Below are 25,224 nucleotides of genomic sequence, written 5' to 3' on the forward strand. Positions count from 1 at the left end.
TTACCAAATCATTGATTCTAAAATCCTGTTTTTTAATCCTGATGCCTTTTAAGAAATCCAGTGGTAGAGAATTCAAAATCTTGGGATTCTAGCCCACCTGGACAAAAAAAGACACATACGTGTATGGATGCTGTTCATAGACTTCAGTTCAGCATTCAACACAATCATCCCTCAGAAACTGATTGGAAAGCTGAGCCTACTGGGCCTGAACACCTCCCTCTGCAACTGGATCCTAGACTTCCTGACTGGGAGACCCCAGTCAGTCCGGATCAGAGCAGCATCTCCATCACCATCACACTGAGCACGGGGGCCCCCCAGGGTTGTGTGTTCAGTCCACTGCTGTTCGCTCTGCTGACCCACGACTGTGCTGCAACACACAGCTCGAACCACATCATCAAGTTCGCAGATGACACGACCGTGGTGGGTCTCATCAGCAAGAACGACGAGTTAGCTTACAGAGAGGAAGTAATGCGGTTAATGGACTGGTGCAGAGCCAACAACCTGTCTCTTAATGTGAACAAAACAAAAGAGATGGTTGTTTACTTCAGGAGGACACAGAGTGACCACTCCCCATTGAACATGGATGGCTCCTCAGTAGAGATCGTTAAGAGCACCAAATTTCTTGGTGTTCACCAGGCGGAGAATCTCACCCGGTCCCTCAACACCAGCTCCATAGCAAAGAAAGCCCAGCAGCGTCTCTACTTTCTGCGAAGGCTGAGGAAAGTCCATCTCCCACCCCCCATCCTCATCACATTCTACAGGGGTTGTATTGAGAGCATCCTGAGCAGCTGCATCACTGCCTGGTTCGGAAATTGCACCATCTCGGATCGCAAGACCCTGCAGCGGATAGTGAGGTCAGCTGAGAAGATCATCGGGGTCTCTCTTCTTGCCATCACGGACATTTACACTACACGCTGCATCCGCAAAGGAAACAGCATTATGAAGGACCCCATGCACCCCTCATACAATCTCTTCTCCCTCCTGCCATCTGGGAAAAGGCTCCGAAGCATTCGGGCTCTCACGACCAGACTATGTAACAGTTTCTTCCCCCAAGCTATCAGACTCCTCAATACCCAGAGCCTGGACTGACACCTTGCCCTATTGTCCTGTTTATTATTTATTGCAATGCCTGCACTGTTTTTGTGCACTTTACACAGTCCTGTGTAGGTCTGTAGCCTAGTGTAGCTTTCTCTGTTTTTTTCCGTAGTTCAGTCTAGTTTTTGTACTGTGTCATGTAACACCATGGTCCTGAAAAACATCTCATTTTTACTATGTACCAGCAGTTATGGTCGAAATGACAATAAAAGTGACTTGACTCAGTTCCCTGCAGAGGGTGCTATACTCCAGTGGGAGAAACGTAATTATTTTAATTGAACATTTGGATTTAACTGCTCCATGTGTTTTGAGGTTTATTTACTTCTATATTTTGGCAAATTGGTATAGACTTTAAGTGCAAACTGTGTGTGTGTGTGTGATTTCAGCCATAGAGCTTGTTAATTTCTTTTGTTTCAACTTTACGCATTTGGTAAGGAGGTTGAATTGTTTTTAAGTTTAACTCAGTAATTTGGCTGCGGCATTGAAATTAGTTGGCACCTCTGTCATATTTTCCTAAATGCATCAACAGACAGATTTATAAATATAGTTGGGGGGGGGGAGTATGAAAAATATGCAGCCCTTTTGAAATTGTCTTAGTTTACTATTTTTAATGCTTTACTTTGTGTGACGTTTGCACATTTTAAATTTGCAGGCAGTGGAGGATGCCTATGTTCCAGTTATCAAATTTGAACTTGATAACATTGAGGTAAAGTTGTTTTTAACAATTCAGATATATTTATTTCTAAGAGAATGCAGTTTGTTTTTATTCATTGCAGAGCTTGTTTTGTGCTGATTTATGAAGACTTGAGCCTGAACTTCAAATTGGGATATTAAAAACTTCAACATTAGTTTAAATGACGTTTATGCTCATGCATCCTAATGGAAGACACCTTTGATCTAGCCAATGCTCCAGTGAACATCAGTGATTGAAAACATCCAGTAAAGGACAGATCCATAGTCAGTTTAGCAGCAAGCTATAATTCAAAAGGACAATAAACCGCTGAGTTTGTGTGGGAAATTTTAGTTTTAAGCTGTAGGTACAATTACATTCAAGTTGTGTGCTCATACAACTTTGAGAAAATTTAACCTGATGTCCAAATTTTGGCAATTTCCAATTCTCAAAACAACTGCAGAATATTATATGTTACAGCATCATTGTGATCTATATCTTTTTTTTTTAACTTTCTCTCAGATTGATCTCGTTTTTGCTAGGCTGGCTTTACAAACCATTCCAGACAATTTAGACCTCAGAGATGATTCTCGATTGAAGAACCTTGATATTCGATGTATACGAAGTTTGAATGGTATGCAAACTACTGACTTGGTCTAACTATTAAATTCATCAGTCTCCTTTGTTTTATCAAGTATAAAAAGGATTGAAAAAATGCCTCAGCTTTGCATTCCAGTCTGCAGTAGGGGTGGTAGGCCTGTTGTCTGAATAAGTCAGCATTAAAGTCTAAACTTCTGAAGACTGTCAAACTTTCAAACTTGAAATGAATTCTTACCAAAGGGTTTTGTGTGATTTTTAGAAACATCTTATTTAGGGGTTAATGCTGTTTAGTTGCAGCTGTTGCATGGTGACAGTAGTATTCAATATGACTACCTGACTTGAATACGGTCATGATTTGGAGTTTGGGAGGAGATGGTTGAGGCAAATCTATACAATATTTTTCCTGATGGCCAATATGAAGGGGGCACTTCAGATTTGTTTCATTGTGTGAAGATGGTGATTATGGTGCTCATAGATCCTTTGGCTGTGTTCATCCATGATGTTTGAGATTGGGCTGTAAACTTGTGCCTGAAGTTTCTCTCTTCGTTCATCGGTTGAAATAAGATATTTTCATTTACTTGATGAATTAGGATGACCCGGAGATCTGAGAGCTGATTGCATCACAAGGAGTCCTATGTATTCTTGGATTGTCAGCTCTATCATGCCGTAAGGAAATTTTTAAAAAGGTTACTTTATAATCTCGGATGCACCAGATCAGGTGCGATGTGAGATGGTCAAGGGCAAAGTATCAGTTGGGCTTCCTGTGGAGTTTTCCGTTCAATGAATGTTGATTTTTCGTCCTGATTCTTAATTGCTATTGTGTTCCTGGTTCGTGGCATGGTGGTCTTGGGTGTTTCTGGTTAAGTTAACGTGTCGTGATTAATAGCAATTTGCTTTATTTTCTGTGCTTATTCTGCCCACCATCTGTTTTTTAGATCACAAGTTTTGATTGACCTTGTCCTTCAAGTGCTTGTGAAACTTCACTAGTTCTCAGTTCCAGTGGAGTTTCCATCCACTAATGCCATGTGTTTGCAATTCATTCTTTCCTAGTTCTGATTATTACCATCAACTAGTCTTAGTGGGGGTTTTTTTCAATCGCTCTGGTTTACTTCAGGACAGTCTCACCACTGGATAAACTGCAGTTTTTGTTGATCAGAAGTTGTCAGGCTAACTGAAATGCTGTCCATTTGAACATTTTCTGATCTATACTAATGTTGTGTCAAAATTATGCATAGATGTAATTACAGGCTAAAGAAGACTTAAAGAAAAGCACCTTAAAACAAAGTGCAAAATGTTCAACATGGAAGTGTTTTGCAGAATTCTAAACTGGTTGTTTTTTAAACCATTATATATTGCTTTACATTGACAAATTTTGTATGAGCATCTTTTGTACATGCTGCATCTGATGAAACGATAAAAATTTCATTTCTGATAGGTTGCAGAGTTACAGATGAAATTCTCCACCTAGTACCAAATAAAGAGAATTTCAGACTGACTCTTAGAGCCATAAAACTGTGGGCAAAAAGTAAGTAGCTGAGATGTTGAAATTAACTTATTCTTTAGATAGTTTTGAAAAGGAAAAATGCTGATTGTATTGTAATAATCTATCCTAGGGCGTGGAATATACTCTAATATGCTTGGATTCCTTGGTGGTGTATCATGGGCTATGCTTGTAGCAAGAACCTGTCAGTTGTACCCTAATGCCGTTGCATCCACTTTAGTCCACAAATTTTTTCTAGTCTTTTCGAAATGGTGAGTTAAGACTTAAAAGTTGTAGTGATGTTCTAATAATTTCAAAACTTCTTCATTTTCAGGAAATTGAGTTGCAAAACTTTTTTGGATATAGCTTGCACAATTTTTTTTAATGTCTGGTAGTATACTTGAGATTGGGAGCACAACACTGGCAGATTTCTTGGATTGTATTAAACCCCAACATTCAAATTCGCATTTTTTTCAGATGTTACATAATTATAATTAAAATTTATGGTAAAACCTAAGAGTTTAAAGAAAACTCAGGATCTGGTCTGTTTAGTGTAGCATGAGAAACATCACCTGGTGAGCCAAATGCCAAACCACTGGAAAATCCAAATAGCAGATCAAGAGTTTAACTAAATTAGCAATTAAACTATAATAAATGCTCAAATGAAAGTTTACATCAGGCTAACTTGAAATAGCATTAGGAAATACAAATTTTGTAATTTAAATTTAACTTTTTAATATGTATCCTGAAAAGTTACAAACTTGATGGTGTGTTGCTGAGAAGTTGTTTCTTTGACTACATTTTGAATTAGAGTGCATAGTGTTAGAATAATAGGTTTGCTATTTAGGATTCAGATGGAAAATCTGTTCACTTTAGTTTTGTGACAATGAAATTCTTTAGGGACAGGCAGATTCTATTGCTGGCTTTAGCAAAGGTTTTATTTTGGCCTAATCAAATTGTTGGTATGAGACCAGTCTGGGAGAGGGAGTAGTAGCATTAGGAAATCAGGCACGATCTTCAATGACAGATCAAGCCTAGGGGTTGAATCGCCAATTTTTACTCCAGTTTCTTATTCCAGAACTTGTTGAAATTTAAGGCTAATGAAAAATTCTCATAAATTAGAATTATAGATTAAAATTGAGAGAGTAATTTTTGGCCAAAAATCAAGTAATATATGGGGGCCAAAGGAGCCCCAAATACTTGGTTAAAAATAAATGTGACATTATGTGGAGAACCTAGCAGCACCTCTTTTAAAATGTTGAAGATTTATCAAACATGACTTCCCGCTCACAAAACCATGCTGACTCCTAATCAGATATTGTCTGTCCAAGTGCTGATGGATCCTGTTCTTAGAGTTCTCTGTAATAAATTCCCCACCACTGATGTTGGGCTCATCAACCTGTAGTTCCCTGGCTTGTTAATGCTACCCCTAATAAGTGGAGCAGCTTTAGCCGCCTTCCAGTCTTCGGGAACTTCAGTTGCAAATGATGAAGAAAATACTCAAGGACCTCTGCAATTTCCAATTTAGCCTCCCAGTAAGTACAAAGATGCACTTCATCACACCCTAGGGTTTTAACCACTTTAAATGCTGTAAGGCAGCAAGTACTTCTTTGTGATTATGAATGTTCTATATAACATCTTCTCTTGTTTCCCTTATCTGTTAAGCAACCATCTTTTTCTTCTCCGTAAATACAGAGGAGAAATAGTTGTTAAAAATCCTGTGGCTCAAGATATTGGCAGCCCTGCTGATCTGTGAGGGGACTTATTCTCTCCCTAGCCATTCTTTTACTCTTAATGTAACTATAGAACTTCTTGGGAGTTCCCTTCAACCTCCCTGCCAGATCCATCTTATCCCTCATTTTGCCCTCCTAATTTCTCAAGAATATTCTTAATCTTTTGTTATAGTCATCAAGGGATTTGCTCGATCCCAACCTCCAAAATCCAATGTATGCTTTATTAGTTTTCTTGATGGGAGTGTCAGTATCTCTCATCGGCCAGAGTTCCCTAAACTTACCAGGTTTACCCTACACCCGAACAGGAACATGTCTCTCGCCACTTTATACCACACTCTTTAAAGCTTCCCATTTGCCAGTCATTACTTTCTGTTGAAACAGGCTTGCCTAATCAACCACTGCTAGATCCTGCCTAATTCTCCCAAGTCCTGCTCCAATTTAGGACCCTAAACTGTGAACTGGTCCCATTCTTTTCTGTCATTATCTTCAAACGAAATGAATGTATGGTCACTAAAGCCAAAGTGCTCCCTGACTGCCACTAATTTACTTGTGGCAAAGAGAAAAGTCCAGTATTGCACCCTCCTAAGTGATGCCGTTTATATATTGAGTCAGGAAACTTTCCTGAACATATCTCACAAATTCCACCCCATCCAGGCCCTCAACACTCTAGGTCGTCCAGTCAATACCAGAGAAATTAAAAGCTCCCACTAATGCAACTCTAACTGTGCAATTTCTCTAACTGCTTCGGAAGTCCCTACTAACTGTTGGGTCTGGAGTGAGGTCACAATTCAGACCACTAGTGACCCTACCCTTGTTTTTACCTTCTACCCATATGGCTTCATTGGGCAAACCCTCAAGAATGTCATTTCTGTGTTCTGGCTGATACACCCTTCCCTTATCAAAAAGGCTATTTCTGCTTCCTCATTTGCCTGTACTTCTGTTACACCTGTAGCATCTGTATCCTGGAATATTGAGCTGTCAGTCCTGCCCTTCCACAGCCATGTTTTTGGTAAAGCTGTAACATCCCAATTCTCAGATCCAATCCATGCTGAGTTCATATGCCTTATCTGTTAAACCTCGTATATTGAAATAAATGCAGTTCAACTAAGTATTCTTTTTCCCTTCCTTTATTGTGCTCCTGGTTGCCCGGATTATTAAATTTGCTCTCAGTGGCTACTGCTTCATTCTATGGCTTGTGCCTGCTCAAAGTTGCATCTTGCCATTCTCTTTTGAACCCTCCTGTGTAGTACTAACAAATTTCCTTGCAAGGTGTTGGTCCCTTCTCTAGTTCAAATGCAGCTCTTCCCTTTTGTACAATGAGTGCCTACCCCAGGATGAGATCCCTGTGATACAAGAATGTGAATCCCTGCCCCCTGCACCATTCCTCAGCCATATATTTACCTACCCTGTTGTATTGCTGACTTCAGTAGTACATGTCACTGGGAATAATCCAGAAATCACTACCCTCAATGTCATGCTTCTTCACTTCTTACCTACTTCCAATGTTTGTTCTACATATGAAATTTATGGTTGAATTATGTTTACATTTGATTATAGAATTTGGAAAATGCCCATGTAATGAGGAGAATTTGCACAAAAGTTTTGTTTTCCTTTTGATGATGGTTTACCATATGAAATTCTAAAAGTAGGCAAAGGTGCTAATTTTTGCTTCCCTATACAGAATACTACTGTGGTACAATTTTCATATTCTTAATATTTCCTAATAATAAACTGCTATTCATATTGTCTGAAGATCTGTTTTGTATTATGATTGACTGAGAACCAGTATTAAAATGAAACAAGTAATCAAGTTCAAAATAAATTTATTATCAAAGTATATGAAACCATATAATACCCTGGGATTTTTTTTTGCAGGCATTCACAGTAAAACAAAGAAATACAATAGAATCAATGAAAAACTACAGAGACTGACAAACAACTAATGGGCAAAAGGAGACAGTGTGGAAATACAAAAAAATAGTTATAAGTAAATAAATAATACTGAGAACATGAGTTGCAGAGTCCTTGAAAGTAATAGGTTGTCTTCAGTGATCAATTCAGCATTGTGTTTTTGTGAGTAAAGTAATCCAAGCAGGTTCAGGAACCTGATACTTGAAAGGTAGTAACTGTTGCTGAACCTAGTGAATGGGACCCAAGGTTTCTGTTATCTTCCCAATAGCAACAGCAAGAAAAGAGCATTGCTTGGATGGAGGGGTTCATGAAGAAATAATTAGCATTTTTGTTTGGTAAATCATCTGGTGGTTATACTGACCTGGATGGATGGAGGAAGACTTGTATCACTTGGATTTGGAATTGCATAAAATATAGCTCCGGAAGGTTGTCAGACAACTTTTACCAAGTATTTTGTAAATTCTTTGAGTGTCACAAATTACAAACAAATTTAAACATTTCTACAAAATTAATAATGTCACCCATCTAACTTTTTTCATCTCATTTTAATGATGACTTGTGAGTTTATTTTGGTTGGAGGCTAGCAGCATTTGCCAGTGAATATGAATTTTTAGAAGTCAAAGAGCAAGGTTACTATTGGAACAATGATAATATTCTTATTCCTTTTTAACCTATTAAACATTTAGTTTTTAAAATGTTGCTTTTCTTTTCTAGGGAGTGGCCAAATCCAGTGTTGCTTAAACAACCAGAAGATAGCAACTTGAATCTGCCAGTTTGGGATCCACGGGTATGACTTGGCACAGTACAGAGAATTAATTTAATTTAATGTTTGTTGTATACTATTAAGTACGAAATATTTTTTTTACAGGTAAACCCATCTGACAGATACCATTTGATGCCAATAATAACTCCTGCCTATCCACAACAGAATTCCACATTTAATGTATCTTCATCAACTCGAACAATAATGGTAGAAGAGTTCAAGCAAGGTTTAGTTTTTTTTATCATTCTTATTATGAAAGTTACAAAGTATAATATTCATGACTAGATTCCTCTGGGTCACTGATATAAGCAGCAAGATTGGCAAATTAAACAATAGATTTAACTAAGCCATTTACAATTGCAGTTGAGGTACTGATCTATTATAATTCCTTGAATGTCAAAGAACTTATAGGATTGAATGCCAGCTTTTGGTCCTAGAGCTTGCTGGGTTGTGATTGAGAATATTTTTTCAAGTGAGGTGAAGGAAGGGAATCTTGATGTGTGGTCTGAATTTAATATGCAATTTGAATTATCAATTGGCTGTATTCCCTTTTTTGAATTTAATGTGGATATGGTATTTGAATGCAAACCACTATGAGAGTTTGACTTTTGAGATAGAAAACTTTGAATTGTGAACTTTTACTGAAGCTAAATACTTGAGTCAAAATTAGATATTTTAAAGGAAATGTTCTGATTTAAGGTACAGAAATACATCTGAAGGTACAATATCTTTGAAAATTTGAAATTGTGTCTCAGAAATTACATAATACAATTTACTTTTAACTTTTTTACTTGGAGCAAGAGCAATAATTTGAAGTACAGATGGTGTTGTATGTAACATCTTAGAATATAAAGTCTGAAGAATATCTTTTGTGCTAAAGATTTGGAGAGCTTGATGTTAACATTGTTGAAGAAAAACTACTTTTGAAAAGTTACAGGGATTCAGTTTATTCTCCTTGGTTGTTGAGAGAAGATGGAATGGTGGGGGCATTGATCTTGAACTTTTAGTATGCCCTTGTAAGTTGTGTGAGGTGCTGAAAGGCAGCAAGTGTAACATTTCTTCAACCAAAGAGATAATATTGTAACCATATAATTAGTTGAAAGTAAGCACTGAGGCATGAAATGAGGAAATTTTTAAAGCTATTTTTTGAATAAAGGGCCACCAGTGCCAAATATCACAGTGGAAAAGTTTTATTTTTGAAGGAAAGTTCATAGCGCACACAGTTCTCTATGATCATGGTTTGCATTCAATTTGCAGTGCCTTGAAAAAGTATTAAGCCTCCACAACTATTGTCACATTTTACTGTTACATTTTCAAAATTTTAAATATATTGAAGTAGGATTTTTGAGCTAATCTACAAAATGTGCATCATGTCAAATCAAAAGAAAAATTCCTAAACCTGTCAATGATTTACTAAAAATCAAAAAAACAAAATTGTGAGGCTGAAAGTGTATTCATCCCCTTTGCAATTTCCTCAGGTACAATACACAGTGTTACCAACTCAACCAATTTGGTGATGTAAAAAATTAGAGGATCACCTGCTTTCAATGAATTCATAAGAATAAATACCCCCCCTGCCCCCCACCCCCATCTGTAAGATCCAACAGTATGTAGATCTTCAACAGACCAATGCAAAATGAAGACGAGTGTTCAAGATAAATGAGGGGAAGGATACAAAACCATCTCAAAGGCAGTGGGCAGATCTCGAAGCTCAATGTCCTGGAAAAAGTAGGGAGAAAATATGAAACCATAGCTATAGTAGGTGACTGCAGCTGGAGATTAAGCTATGGTTTCATTTTCTCCGTACTTTTTCCAGGACAGGTACTTGAAAGAGAGGCTACCGTGATACCAACAGTCACTGAATGAGCTGCAGGAGTCAGTGACTGCAACTGGAGATGAAGTTCATGGCTCCACAATCTTAAGGCCTTGCACAATAAGGGTATTTGTGGAAGAAAAGTAAGAAAGAAGCCCTGCTTTTTTAAAAAAAAAAAGGAATATCCCTGCCCATCAAGACTTTTCAAAGCATCAGTTAGAAGATACTGTAAAGATGTGGAAGAAGGTTTTGTGGTTGGATGAGACTAAAGTGGAATTTTTTGGGACAACACTAAGTTGTACATGTGGCGTAAATCTAATACTGTACATTGGTCAGGTAACACCATCCTTACTGTAAAGTATGGTGGAGGTAGCATCATTCTATGGGATGCTTTTCTGCAGCAAGGACTGGAAATCTGGTCAGGATTAATGGGAAGATGCATGCTGCTAAATGTGGAAAAATCCTCCAAGCTAGGGAGGAAGTTTGTCTTTCAGCAGGACAGTGACCCAAAGCATGCTGCTAGAACAGTAAAGGTGTAAAAATCATGTATCTATTTTCTGTCTGTATTGTATTTTGTGGCACATTTATTTGGTAATCGGTCACGCAGGTTGGACATAGTAGAAGCAAATAAGTATTGTAATGTTTTCACACTTTGTCTTAGTTGTTTAGTCTAATGGAAAGAAGTTGAACCACAGAGAATGTTTTTGTTAACTTAAATATGTATAGAGCCCTACTTCTGATATCGCTAATTAGAACTCATAGTTGTACTGATTTGAATGCAAAGATCACTATATCCTAATTGAGTTTCGTTAGTTTTTTATCGCTATAAGATCATTTGTCTTTGCTGGTTTTGTAATAAAGAATCAAACATAACTTTTTTGATTTGGAAATTTATTATTTAGAAGCATGCTATACAATTTGATTACCCTGGCTTAGTCTTTTGGCAATTTTGGTTTGCAGTAACCACTGCATTTGCCAGTTTAAAAAAAAGTTATACCAAATGTCGCCAGTCTACAGCAAAGGATTTCCTCAGACCCATTAGCAAAATTGGAATCGCAACACTGAGAGCAACACAACGGAAACAGGAGCAGCCTGAGACGCTTTTGTTGATTCATGCTGTGCATTTATGGTTTGAACACTGTTATGAATGGTCGGTGCTGCCCCATCCATTGGGGCCTATTGCTTGATCGTGTGGTGCTTCCATAAGGGTTTGTCTCTGAAATTTTCTGGTTGCCAACATTTGAATTGAAGGCTGTTTGTTCGTGTGGTTTAAGTGCTGTGGATGTACTGGCAATTTTGACTACGTTTATTGAATCAAATCTCTGGTGTTGTGGGTAAGGAGTTAATTTTGAGTTATGCAACTAGAGAAAGTAACATGAGTGTATTGAAGCATGGAATTGTGCCAACAACCCTGCAGTAGGAGCTTGCAGAAGAGCAATTAAAGCTGAAGCTACGGTTAGTCTAATCAAAGGTATTCAAAAGGAGTATGAAATAAATGTGAATAAAATTAAAAGTTTAATACTATCAATTAACTAATGACCTTGGGAAAATTTTCAGAAATGCCTTACAAGTGCAATCTCGTTTTAAGGGCTTGACTAATCCCTGAAGCTATTGGTAAGCAACATCTTACGCTAATCTCATTACTTCCCAAGGCCGAACAAGAACAGAACGAATGTTTTTCAAACTTTGATCGCTATTGCAGTGTATTCATAGAGACTATGAAACAATGGTTGACCCAGGTGTGTTATATTGGAAATTCATGTTGCTGTAACAAGTGAATGTGTCTTGCCTTCCAACCGATGTTTACCAAAATCCAAGTCATGTTTTGACTAAGCATATAGCAGATGACCCGCAAGATGATGTGAAATCAAATGACTGTGTCAAATGTCAGCACTCAAAGCTTTGTTGCAGGAAGAAAATTTGTATCTACCATCTCCTCTGCATGCATTAAAGCAGGCTGATTTAGCTGTATTAATGGCACTTCAGTGATTATTGAAGGACAAACCTGCGCTGGAATAGCAAAAGGAACAATTTAAAGAAACGATGGAAAAGCTTGAGTTGGAGGAAGAAATTGCCATACATGGCTAAAGTTAAATGTGCTAAGGCCTTCAAGCGTGGCAAGTGTGTGAATTTTTATATTGAAAGGGCACAGAGAGAAACAAAAGCTCTCCATATTAATGTTGATTCATTTGTTCCTCTCGTGTTTGGGATACGTTATCAAAATCCCAAAGAGGTAGTTCAGGGTGTTTATTCTCAGCCTGCACTAATGAGGCATCTTGAACTTGTGTCCTATCCTACAGCTTGACATGCTGATGGGGACGTTAACTTATAGCATGGAACCCCACTTGTTTTTGATGAAAGAAGTCAAAATTATACTATTGATATTACAAGGAAGTAAAATGAATTACATTTATTGGCACAACGCATTTCATCTTTGTCCAAAAGAGATTCAAATAATCAATGGAGATCTATTGCAGTGTCATGCATTCATATGGGCTTTTGAAAACTGTTGATGGCAAGACTGGCATCTGTAGTGACTGCCTCACTATCCTTGAATAATACACTAGAGGTTGCCCTAATGAACTTGTCAGAAGTTGCTAGTATGTTTGACCTTAAAGGACAACTGAAGGATAAGGTTTCTGTGCAGGAACATTTTTGGTATGAACAGAAAATTGCAATCATCTTTATTCAAAAGGCTCTTTCTTGGGTACTTACCAAATCTGAAGATGTGAAAGCTCTTCAAGACTGCAGGTTTTTTTTTTTGTTGGAGGCTATTGTAATGCCATGGAAGAAGTGCAGTAGCTGGACATGTCTGCTAATATGTTGTCATAAAGAAATAGTCCTATAGGCTTGTAAACTGCAAGAAAGGCACAACCTGTAAGATTACTTACACTTTCTTGATTTTATAGAAAGGCAACTAAAGATTGCTACACACCCAGTGTTTGGTAATGTACAGGATGCCACATCACCAGCAATAAGCAAAGGTGTGAACAGAACTAAGTCAATTTCATTCTGAGGCTAAAACTGAACCTGGAGCTAATGGAAGGGAAATGGTCTTGTTAGCCAAAAGGGTTTGTTCGTTCTGTGAGGGTGAACATGCTTTGGATTTGTGCCCTCAACCCAATAAGAGGGCTCATAGAAGATTGCCTTCCCAAAGGAAAATGATGTCTGCTTTGGCTGTTTTTTGTACAGGACACATCAGCAGGGATTGTAGGATGTGTCTTTCATGCAAGGTATGCAGTGGCAAGCATCCCAGCATACTTCATATTCATTCTAACAAAAAGGATGCAGAATCAAATCAAGCCATGAAAGAATCAGACACAGCAGTGAGTAGTGCCCTGGTATCTAATGGCCGTACAGGGGGTGGTGATCATGACTATAAACTTCCCATAGTTCCAGTACCAGAGAAATCTAAGAAGGGAACACACAGTGGTTACTTGTGTAATGGAGTAAGTACAGCATTTTGCACAGTGAGCCTCATGATCAACCTCGAAAAACGACGTACATTCTCTAATGCACTGTGGGTCGAGAGAAGATTGTGAGCAGCTATATCGTTTTAGAATTTGAAGTGGCTGGCTTCCACAAAGGGAACATTCCATGGCAGAAGCATTTCCAGGTATGGTCTCACCTGAAATATGTCCATTTCCAGAGATCTGTTCAGAACTTGAGCTACCAATAGAGATAAACATGTCTGAAGTATTGGAGCTGTTGCAAGTGATTTGTAGTATTATTGATGGATCCCACGCAATTAGAACAATGTTGGGTTGAACTGTGAATGACCACTGAAAGGAGACAATTGTGATGGAAGAGTGTATGCAGCCAGAGTTGACAGTTAACAGGATTTCAGTTTGAACTTGGATGAGCTTTGGCAGCAGCAGTCCAAGACAGATTTCTCTGAGTGCAGTCAGGATGAACAACCTGCTTTGTCAAGAGAAGATCACAAGTTCATGGAGCTGGCAGATGACCACTACCAGGTTATTTTACCTTTGAGAAAGAAAAAGGGTTAATATGCCAAATATGAAGAATATGCTGAACCGTATGCTCCAAATCTAAGGAAGATGTTCCAGAAGGATTTGTCCTTTCACATTCATTACACGACTATCATGAAGGATGTCATTTCCAAAGATGATGCCAAAAGAGTACCAACAGAGGATCTGGAGCACAGTGATGGGAAAGTTTGGTATATTCCACATTATGGTGTTTATTATCCCAGAAAAGAGAAACTTTGTTTTGTTTGACTGTGATGCAACTTTTCACATAATGCTCAGCTTTTACAGGGACCACAACTTACTAGCTCACTGATTGGAGTCAGAACCAGATTCAGAAAGCAACTAGTGATAATCATGGCAGATAGTGAAACTTTCAAGTTTAAGATCATGATCCAAAATGGACCACTCACCAGAAGGGAAATCCTCTCCATAGTTCTGTCTAAGATCCTTTAAAAATCTTGAGTCTGGTGGTGCTATCTGCTAAAAGAAAAGGTCCATGATTGTGTGAGAAAGGGCTTGGCTCATGAGTGGACAAGCTGGCTGGAACTCTGCGACAGTTGGAAGACTTCAAATTTGTTAGATTTTTTGAAACACCTGGATTTTGGAGAAGTGATGCACAATTACATCACTTTACAGATGCAGGTGAAGATGGCTGTGGAGCAGTGACTGGCCCATTGTAACACAACACATGCTCGCAGGTGCTTTTATCTTGGGAAGATCTAGTTTAGCTCTGTTGAACTCAATTTCCATCTCATGTGGAGCTCACCATTACTACGATAGCAAGCCATATGGACACTCGAGGAAGGAGTTGCACGTGCAGCTTCAAGACTCAGTATTTTGGACTGATAGTACTTCTGTGCTGAAGCACAGTATATCAGAATCGAAATTTGCAAGTTCCAAACCTTCGTTTCAGTTTGAGAAATTCTAATGGTCTCACAAGCATCTCAGTGGAGGTATATAAACATGTCCAAGCAATTCGGTGGATGTGGCCTCTAGAAGGTTGAATGGGAAAGCATTCCTGAAGAATGGGACATGGGTGTTGGCCTCAGTATCTTCAGCCTAAAGGCTAATTTATACTTGTGTGTCACATCGATGCCGTAGGTGTCGTGTACACTACACTGTACCCTACGCAGAAGGGTGACGTGCACCTCTCCAGAAAAGTCACTCGCGCGTCGTGGCGACGCAGACCGCAACGACCGTGATTGGTCTGCTTGGTAGCGTCGCATTTCCTCCTACGCATTTCTGGTTGCTTCTCTGTTTTGACAAAGTAAGTGATTTTCAGATGAATTCCCAAGTTTGCAAAGAGGAGGAAGTGTGAAAAGGGACAACCATATTTCCAAGCTCAATCTAGTACTGAGTTGGTAGGTGGCTTAGTATGCTAACCATTGCCTGAACAGTCTAAACATCCTGTTATACTGGATCTTCGTACCTCAGACCTCATTCTGAGGCACATACATCAAGAGGTAGGACACGGTGGCCATAACCACGTTATCCATGTTAGACCAAGAATACTGGCTTCCTGTTGATAGTACAGCTATAAGAAGTTTCCTATCTGTGTTGCTTGTCGACGGTTGCATACAGCTCCAGGATGCCATACGTGGCAGACCTACCTCCAGACATGATCTCTCCAGATGAACAGGTGTAGAAGTGGATAACTTTGGACCTTTTGAGGTGAAGTGCAGGAGGAGTACAGTGAAGAGCTACAGGATCATATTTACCTATCTAACTGTGCGAGCTGTTTACATTGAAGTAGCACCTTCTTTAGACAGATTCTTTTGTTACTGCACTTCAATGCTTTGTGGTAAGAGGAGAACAGGTTCATGAGCTGCGCTCTGATAATGCGACAAATTTGTTAGAGCTGAGGAGTTGTGAGAAGCCATTGAGAAGTGGATTCACGGATCAATGATGTCCTCTTTTTAAAAGGAATTGAATTGATTTTTTTTACCCCTCCGCCTGGTTCACATCAGGGAAGAACATGGGAAAGACATCAGGTTGCGAAAGATCCTCACCGTCATGAAGGTACAGAATCTTGACAGAGGATTTTCACATAGTCCTTTGTGAAGTAGAGGCTACTATCAATGGTCATCCAATGACTAATGCATCTTCTGATCCCAGTGATTTGGAACCACTAACACCCAGCTATCTGCTGCTTCTGAAGACCTCACCATCCTTGCCACCAGGATAGTTCCAAAAGGAAGACATTTGCAGTGCCAATGAGAAGTATTCAGCCCCCCCCCCCCACCAAAAGTTTTCATGTTTTATTGTTTTACAGTGGATTTAATTTGCCTTTTTTGACATTGATCAACAAAAAAGACTCTTTTGTTTCAAAGTGAAAACAGGACTCTACAAAGTTATCTGAATTAAATACAAATATGTAATAATTATTTTGTGTTTTATAAGTATTCACCACTTTTAATATGACACCAAATCATCACTGGTGCAGCCAATTGGTTTTAGAGGTCACATAATTAGTTAAGGTGTCCTAATTATATATAAATCTGTGTGCAGTCAAGTTGTTTCAATTGATGAAGTAAAAATACTCCCATATCTAGAACGTCCAACTGTTGGTGAGTCAGTATCCTGGCAAAAACTACATCATGAAGACAAAAGAATGCGCCAAGCAACTCCACAAAAAGGTTATTGAAAAGCACAAGTCAGGAGATGGATATAAGACGATTTGCAAGTCGCTGAATGTCCCTCAGCATAAAGTTAGTCAGTCATCAAGAAAAGGAAAGAATATGGCACAGCTGTAAATCTGCCTAGAGCAAGCCATCCTCAAAAACTGAGTAACCGTGCAAGAAGGGGACTAGTGAGGGAGGCCACCAAGAGACCTATGACAACTTGGGAGGAGTTGCAAGCTTCAGTGGCTGAAATGGGAGAGACTACGCACTCAGCTATTTCCCCATTGCTTCAACAGTTGCAGCTCTATGGGAGAGTGGCGAAGGGAAAGCCACTGTTGGGGGGGTGGGGTGGGAAGAAAAACTCACATAATCTTGGCTAGAGTTTGCCAAAACACATGTGGGAGACTCTGAAATCAGCTGGGAGAAGATTCTATAGTCTGATGAAACCAAAATCGAGCTTTTTTGCCATTGGACTGAACGCAATGTTCGGCGTATACCAAACGCCACATATCATCAAAGGTACAGCATCGCTACTGTGAAGCATGCTGGTGGCTGCATCATGCTGTGGGGATGCTTCACTGAAGCAGGTCCTGGGCTTGTGAAGGTAGAGGGTAAAAGGTGAAGGTGGAACGAGCTTCCAGTAGAAGTGGTAGAGGCAGGTTCGGTATTGTCATTTAAAGTAAAATTGGATAGGTATATGGACAGGAAAGGAATGGAGGGTTATGGGCTGAATGCGGGCCATTAGGACTAGGTGAGAGTAAGCGTTTGGCATGGACTAGAAGGGCCGAGATGGCCTGTTTCCGTGCTGTAATTGTTGTATGGTTATATAAAATGAATGCAACAAAATGTAAAGAAATCCTGGAGGAAAACCTGATGCAGTTTGCAAGACAATGATCCCAAGTATAAAGCCAAAGCTACACAGGAATGGCTTAAAAACAAAGTTAATGTACTGGAGTGGTCAAGACAGAGTCTAGACCTCAATGCAATTGAGAAATTGTGGCTGGAGTTGAATAGAGCTGTTCACTTACGATCCCCATGCAATCGGACAAAGCTTGAGCAGTTCTGTAAAGAAGAAAAATTGCAGTGTCCAGATGTGCAAAGCTGATAGAGACCTATCCACACAGACTCAAGGCTGTAATTGCTGCCAAAGGTGCATCTACTAAATACTGACTTGAAAGGTGTGAGTAATTGTGCAATTAACTATTTTATGTTTAATAATTGTAATAAATTTAGACCAATTTGTAGAAATTTGTTTTCGCTTTGACAGTCTTTTCTGATAATGTGTCAAAAAAGCCAACTTGAATTCATTGTGATTGTAAAACAATAAACAGAACTTCCAAAGGGGGATGAATACCTTTTGTAGGCACTGTGTGTTCATCCCAGATGGAAGCGGTCGAATACATGTCGAACTTGTTTTGGAAACAGTGGGTCAATGAGTATTTACCACAGTTACAGTAACATCAGAAATGGTCAGGTTTAAAATGGAATTTCCTCCCAGGAGGCATTGTGTTTCTAGTTGACAAGAGTGCCTTGAAACTCATGGACCGTGGGAAGAGTCATTCAAATCCTTTCCATACGAAGAGTATTTATGCGCAGGTGTGCATCAAGACAAAGACCAAAACCAGCTGACTGGACAGACCTATAACCAAGATCTTGCTTCTACAGGAGGCAGAGGTTTGAGGAGGTACAGCTCTAAAAGCTTCATGACTTTGATTTAATGGAGAGTTGTGGTAAAAAATCACTTTGTACTGGGCTAAGTGCTGGTACCCTCTGGCCAGGAAGACTGTTACATGATTGGAAGAAGAAAGGACATTAGTATAAATATTAAGATGTTGTTCTTAGCTAGTTTTGAAATAAAGAATCAAACGTACCTCTTCGATATGGAAACCATTTTTTGGAAGCGCATCATACAGTGTCAATTACCTTGGCTTGCTCTCTGTGGTTTTGGTTAGTTTTCTTGTAACCGTTATATATGGAGTGGCTTCAGATGAAGAAAATTGATGTCTTTGAGTGGTCCAGTCAGAGTCCTGACCTTAACCCAATCAAACATCTCGGCAAGGCCTCAAGATTGCTGTCTGCTGCCATTCCCCAACTAACCTGGCCCAGCTTGAGCAATTTTGCATGGAGGAATGGGCAATTCTTGCTGTGTCACATTGTGCAATGCTAATAGACTTAGCCAAAAAAACTCAAGGGCTGTAATAGCTGAAAGAGGTGGTTCAACTAAGTACTGAGCCAAGGGGGGGGGGGGGGGGGTGAATAATTTTGAACTGCTGACATCTGTTTTTTCTGAATTTTTAGGTGTTTTGTGCTTTTCAATTTGCCCTTTTTTTTGGGTTCTACTGTGGAAAAAGAGCATGTGATTCACAAATAGAATTTCTCAGTTAATTTGATTCAAAATTTCTGATTGTAATATCCATTTAAGCTAACAAAGGGTTGGGGGCTGAATACTTTTACAAGGCACTGTATGTGTGAACATTTTAAAGATTCTGTTACGTGAAAGTATTATAAATAGCTGGTTGTGTGGTGAGTAGACCTGAACTCTCAATTATTAGTGCCATAACTTTATTCTCAGCATTGTTTCAATCCTCTTGAAGTGATCAGTAAATCAATGCATTGCAAGATGAGCATTTATTAAAAGTATTGTTATTTTGTTTAGTTGATCATTTCATAACTTGTAGAGTAAATTATGAATTGAAGTAGCTGGCGTGGCTGTACTAATTTGGATTATTCCACAATTGGCAGTCTCTATTTCTTGTCCTGATGGGCTCAGTAAATAATATTCCAAATAATTTGGAGTTTTAGAAAAATGTGTTCAGTGGTCAGATATGTTTGAAATCTATTTTTGGAATTTAATCCATTTGACTTTAAATCTCAAAATATTGTCTTTGTAAAGAACTTAAATAAAAATCACCATCCTAACCATTTGTCAACTCATAACCCTTTCCTCAAAGCAGTACTTTTAATTAAATGTCTTGGTAGAAGCTTTTTTTAAAAAAATTGCTATTACATCAGAGGAAAATTTGCAGCCACCTTCTGTTCATTTTGTGCAGCCATCGCCTAGGTAAAGAATTATGTCAGTTCTTTTAAATGACTTTTTAAAAATATTTTTGAATTTGTATTTTTCATTTTTATAACAGTAAAAGCAGTTTATTGCTATGTCAGTCACGTTTTTCAAATGTTCATTTAGATTACTTGCCTGAATCTTTTGCAGTTTTAATTAATATCTTGAGGTTCTGATATACAAAAACCAATAATGCCTGATAATATTGATACTTTTTAAGTTTGCAGAACCTGAAGTTCTTTTAAGTGTTTGATGTATTTGCACTGAGTGCTAAAGATTTTTTTTTTTTGTTAGGTCTAGCGATCACTGATGAAATTCTGCAAGGCAAGACAGATTGGTCTAAACTTTTTGAACCACCCAACTTCTTCCTAAAGTACAAGTGAGTATACTTTTTTTTCCCCCAAAGACTACACAAGCTATAGTTTTGTAATTTTGTTGCATACTTTTGAATGTTTATTACCTGTTTTGGAGAGACCTGTTCCATTTTGGTGGGGGGAAAAATGTCAAAATATTAACAGCATTTTATTTTATGTATTACTTAGACACTTGGAGATGCAGGGCAACATAATATACAGTAGTTAGATAAAACTAGAGTGATTTTATCAACTGGAAACCAACAAGGATTGATTACATTAATTATTTAGCAATCTCTGGTGTTCAAAGACACTGCTGGAATTCAATTTCTTTCTTTTGAATCTGAGTATCTCTATGTTTGAATTATGTTTTGTGAATGAATTCACCACCTGCGTGGCTATTTATCTTGGTGATTAATTTTTGAATCCTGGCAAAAGTATTGACTGATCTCTAATTCTGCAGGATCCCTCCCTTGTCCTGCAAAGCAGCAAGATGTTATTCAGTTCAGATTCTTAAGATTTTCTGATGTGAATTTCTTCAGTAGGCTCTTTGAGCACTTCTATGTACTATATATATATATATATATATATATATATATATATATATATATTTCTTAATTTCAAATTTCTTGCATGTTTAATTGATAGATTTTTATTTTATGTTATTGCTGCTCAAAGCTGCAGAGATATGATTGAAATGCATATGATCGAAAAGGGTTCCTTGTACGGTAATATATTCTGCAACAAAGCATAACATTTGCAGGGTTACTGTTTGCGATTGCCTAAATTTGCGCATTTATGAGATTGGACACTTCTGAAATTTGCAAAATTTCCCTATGGAAAAGAAGGGTTTCACTCCCACATTTTGTATGGTTTTGTATGTCTTACATAAGCATAATCCAGAAATCAACATATCACATCGAAATGACAGTTATCACTGCTGTTGTCATTAACATTGTCAAGATATGGCCCTTGCAAGGTATTTTCTTAAGGATTGATATCATTTGTAATTTCATTTTGTAAAGACAGTAAATGAGTATTTTCTTTCCTGTACAATGTACATTTAAATGATGTGACTAAAAGAGTAACTTTACTATGTTCATCACTCTGAAGTGAGACCATGGTTTGTAGCCTATGGATTGGTGATTAGACCAATCTTGGTTCCAGATATTTTTTTTAAATTTTCCACGTCTGTGACAAGTATAGGGATGTTCTAGCATTAATGATTCTTGATCTTTGAGATACTCTTTCCTTTTTATTTCTTTCATTCTGGTCTTCTATGACTAAGCACTGCTTTTTAATGTATGTTCACTAAACAAGACAATTCAGTGCTGCTTATTCCTGGTGGAATGTGTCAATATTGAAATTCTTGAGGGAAGTGCTAAGATTTTTTTTAAACCTCATTTTCGGTCTGCCATATAATCATTTTCCCAAAAAGTAGTTGTTTTTGTATCCTGATGAAGGGTCTCTGCCCGAAACGTTGACTGCTTGTTTCAACGGATGCTGCCTGACCTGCTGAGTTTGTCCGTGTTGGTTTGACCACAGCATCTGCAATGTGCTTTGTGTTTGTTTTTGTATTCTGTCGTCTGACATTATTCTGATATGTCCTGCTTAACTGATCTGTGATTCTTTCAACAAAATGCTGGGGAGACTTGTTTAGAATATAATCTTGTGTGTTCCAAATTTTGTCTTGCTACTTGATGTAAAGTATTCTTTGCAGATAATTTATGTGGAAATGATTAAGCTGTCTGGCATGTGTCCTTTACACTGTCACTGTCGGTATAAGGCTAAAGTGGATATGACAGTACTACAGTATGTCTTCAGCTTGATCTCTAGACTGATTCCTCCTCATTGGTCTTCCAAAAGTGGAGCTAGGGTATTGCTCTCCTCTTACTGACTTTGTCATCAATATTGACTGATCTTGAAAGTGTCAGACAATTCGCAACGTTTGTTGCCGAATGTATTGCATAGGAAACCATGTATATTATCCTCCTCTTTGTAGAAAAGTTGGTTGCGTTAGCATTGTAACAGAACAGACTTTTTCAATGTTATTTCTGTTTTTGCATGACTTTTAATCTCCAATTTGCATATACTGTAATTGATTTATTTTCATCTATATTATGTATTGCATTAAACTGCTGCTGCTAAGTTAACAAATTTCATGACATGCTGGTGATAATAAACCTGATTCTGATTTATCTACATGATTGAGCCTTTGTTTCCAGCCTGAGAAATCATTTATTATTTTGCGCAAGAAGTATGATTTGCTTTCTTATTGGAAATTTGCCTTTGATTTATTTTTTCTATGGTGACTCATTCAGAGTTTAAAATTGGCCTTTTCCTATTGAATGTCAAGATCATGGCACAATGTGAAAGAGGGACTGCTTTAGTGTAATTTTGTAATCGCAAAAGCATTCATCCTACATACCTTAATAATGAAGCCAAAATATATCCTGGATAAATCAATTATTATTTGTTACATACAAACCCCATTTCCAGAAAAGTTGGGATATTTTCCAAAATGCAATAAAAACAAAAATCTGTGATATGTTAATTCACGTGAACCTTTATTTAACTGACAAAAGATTTTCAATAGTTTTACTGACCAACTTAATTGTATTTTGTAAATGTACACAAATTTAGAATTTGATGGCTGCAACACACTCAACAAAAGTTGGGACAGAGTTAAAATAAGATTGAAAAGTGCACAGAATATTCAAGTAACACCGGTTTGGAAGACTCCACATTAAGCAGGCTAATTGGTAGCAGGTGAGGTATCATGACTGGATATAAAAGTAGCGTCCATCAAAGGCTCAGTCTTTGCAAGCAAGGATGGGTCGTGGCTCACCCCTTTGTGCCAAAATTCGTGAGAGAATTGTTAGTTCAAAAGGAACATTTCCCAACGCAAGATTGCAGAGAATTTAGGTCTTTCAACATCTACAGTACATAATATTGTGAAAAGATTCAGAGAATTCAGAGATGTCTCAGTGCGTAAAGGGCAAGGTCAAAAACCACTGTAGAATGCGTGTGATCTTCGAGCCCTCGGGCGGCACTGTCTAAGAAACCGTCATGCTACTGTGACAATTATAGCCACCTGGGCTCGGGAGTACTTTGGAAAACCATTGTCACTTAACACATTCCGTCGCTGCATCCAGAAATGCAACTTGAAACTATATTACGCAAGGAGGAACCAATACATCAACTCTATGCAGAAACGCCGGCGAGTTCTCTGGGCCCGAGCTCATCTCAGATGGACCGAAAGACTGTGGAACCATGTGCTGTGGTCAGATGAGTCCACATTTCAACTAGTTTTTGGAAAAAACGGGCGTCGAGTTCTCCATGCCAAAGATGAAAACTACCATCCTGATTGTTATCAGCGAAAGGTGCAAAAGCCAGCATCTGTGATGGTATGGGGGTGCATCAGTGCCCACGGCATAGGTGAGTTGCATGTATATGAAGGTACCATTGACTCTGAGGCGTATATTAGGATTTTAGAGAGAAATATGTTGCCATCAAGGCAACGTCTCTTCCCGGGATGTCCATGCTTATTTCAGCAGGACAATGTCAGACCACATTCTGCACGGGCTACAACAGCATGGCTTTGTAGACACAGAGTGCGTGTGCTTGACTGGCCTGCTGCCAGTCCAGATCTATCTCCTATTACAAATGTATGGCGCATCATGAAGAGGAGAATCAGACAATGGAGACCACAGACTGTTGAGCAGCTGAAGTCTTATATCAAGCAAGAATGGACAAAATTTCCAATTGCAAATCTACTACAATTAGTATCCTCAGTTCCAAAACTATTAAAAAGTGTTATTAAAAGGAAAGGTGATGTAACACAATGGTAAACATGCCTCTGTCCCAACTTTTGTTGAGTGTGTTGCAGCCATCAAATTCTAAATTTGTGTATATTTACAAAATACAATTAAGTTGGTCAGTAAAACTATTGAAAATCTTTTCTTTGTACTTTTGTCAGTTAAACAAAGGTTAACGTGAATTAACATATCACAGATTTTTGTTTTTATTGCATTTTGGAAAATATCCCAACTTCTGGAAATGGGGTTTGTAAATTTGCCTTAAAATTGCATTCATTTTGATCTATCTAACTCTTCAAATAAATTGTCTTGAATATCCTGAAGATGTCTAAACCATCTCTTCTAAGGTTTGCTCCTTTGCCATAGTCCTTTATTCCTTTATTTCAGAAGCCTATTTACTTTATACTTCCAGTGATTTAGCTTCCACAGCTGTAGAACATAGAGAATTACATTTACTCTGGGATTCTCACGCACTCACGTAATTGCTTTATGATGAGAAAAGACATTTATAATTTTTTTTAGGGTAACTATTTTCTGGTGATTCAATAAAACTGGATTTTCTTTGGGTTGAGGCTTTGTGTAAAGAGTTTATAAATTAAGATCAATGATAAAAGAACAGAATTAAGCCAAGCAGCCCAGCAAGTGTTTAACCATTAACCATTTAACCCATCATTAAATCATGGCTGTTTTTTTTTTTTAACCCTTTTCTCCTGCCTTGTCTCTGTAAACCTTATCAAGATCCTTTCGATCTCTGCCTTAAGTTTTTATCACGACTAAAGCCCGAGTCTTGTGTTTGTATTAAAAGCAAATATGCCCAGGTTTTACCCATCATTCCCTTTTTTTTAGTACTTTTGCTTGGGTTTGTATTTTGCCCAACTAAGAATGTGTTGCTATCTTCACTTTACTATCAACTGTCCAACTACAAAATAAATGCAGCTTTTAATAAAACTGTATTTTCAGTTTGAAATTTGCCTCTAATCACTTGCATTATACCTAATAAACTATTTTGCACAAAACAAAGGCTGAGAGCCAGCTGAGATTCCTCAACACTTAATTTGGGGAATTTCCTCTATAATCTTAGTGCAGGGTCTGTAAGCCCATATTTTTCATGAGATTATACAGCTGTGAAAGGTTGTATGTTGCTTTTATTAATTTGTTTTTAATTAAGTGCCTTGGGTGGTTTTTATTTTACATGTTTCTAATGTCAAGATTCATATTGTCTATCAAAGTTCCTCCTTGTGTTTTTGTGGGTAGGGCTTGTTGAGATTCTGCTGCTGTATTGTTTCAGGGTACTCTCAGCCAAGAATGTTTACCCTC

The 25,224-nt window shown here is 38.1% G+C and overlaps 1 protein-coding gene across 2 annotated transcripts in view; it reads left to right on the forward strand.

Moving 5' to 3' along the window:
• The window catches only part of LOC140730510 (poly(A) polymerase gamma-like), a 64,321-nt gene that overhangs the window by 17,756 nt on the left and 21,341 nt on the right, over positions 1 to 25,224 (forward strand). For both annotated transcript variants that reach the window (XM_073051054.1, XM_073051053.1), the window contains exons 7-13: positions 1,748 to 1,801; positions 2,288 to 2,399; positions 3,801 to 3,890; positions 3,979 to 4,117; positions 8,204 to 8,276; positions 8,358 to 8,478; positions 20,031 to 20,115. In XM_073051054.1, the coding sequence (XP_072907155.1) occupies positions 1,748 to 1,801; positions 2,288 to 2,399; positions 3,801 to 3,890; positions 3,979 to 4,117; positions 8,204 to 8,276; positions 8,358 to 8,478; positions 20,031 to 20,115 (674 nt within the window). The remainder of the gene's footprint in view (positions 1 to 1,747; positions 1,802 to 2,287; positions 2,400 to 3,800; positions 3,891 to 3,978; positions 4,118 to 8,203; positions 8,277 to 8,357; positions 8,479 to 20,030; positions 20,116 to 25,224) is intronic.

This window comes from Hemitrygon akajei, chromosome 7 (assembly GCF_048418815.1).
Source record: "Hemitrygon akajei chromosome 7, sHemAka1.3, whole genome shotgun sequence".
Classification (NCBI taxonomy): domain Eukaryota; kingdom Metazoa; phylum Chordata; class Chondrichthyes; order Myliobatiformes; family Dasyatidae; genus Hemitrygon; species Hemitrygon akajei.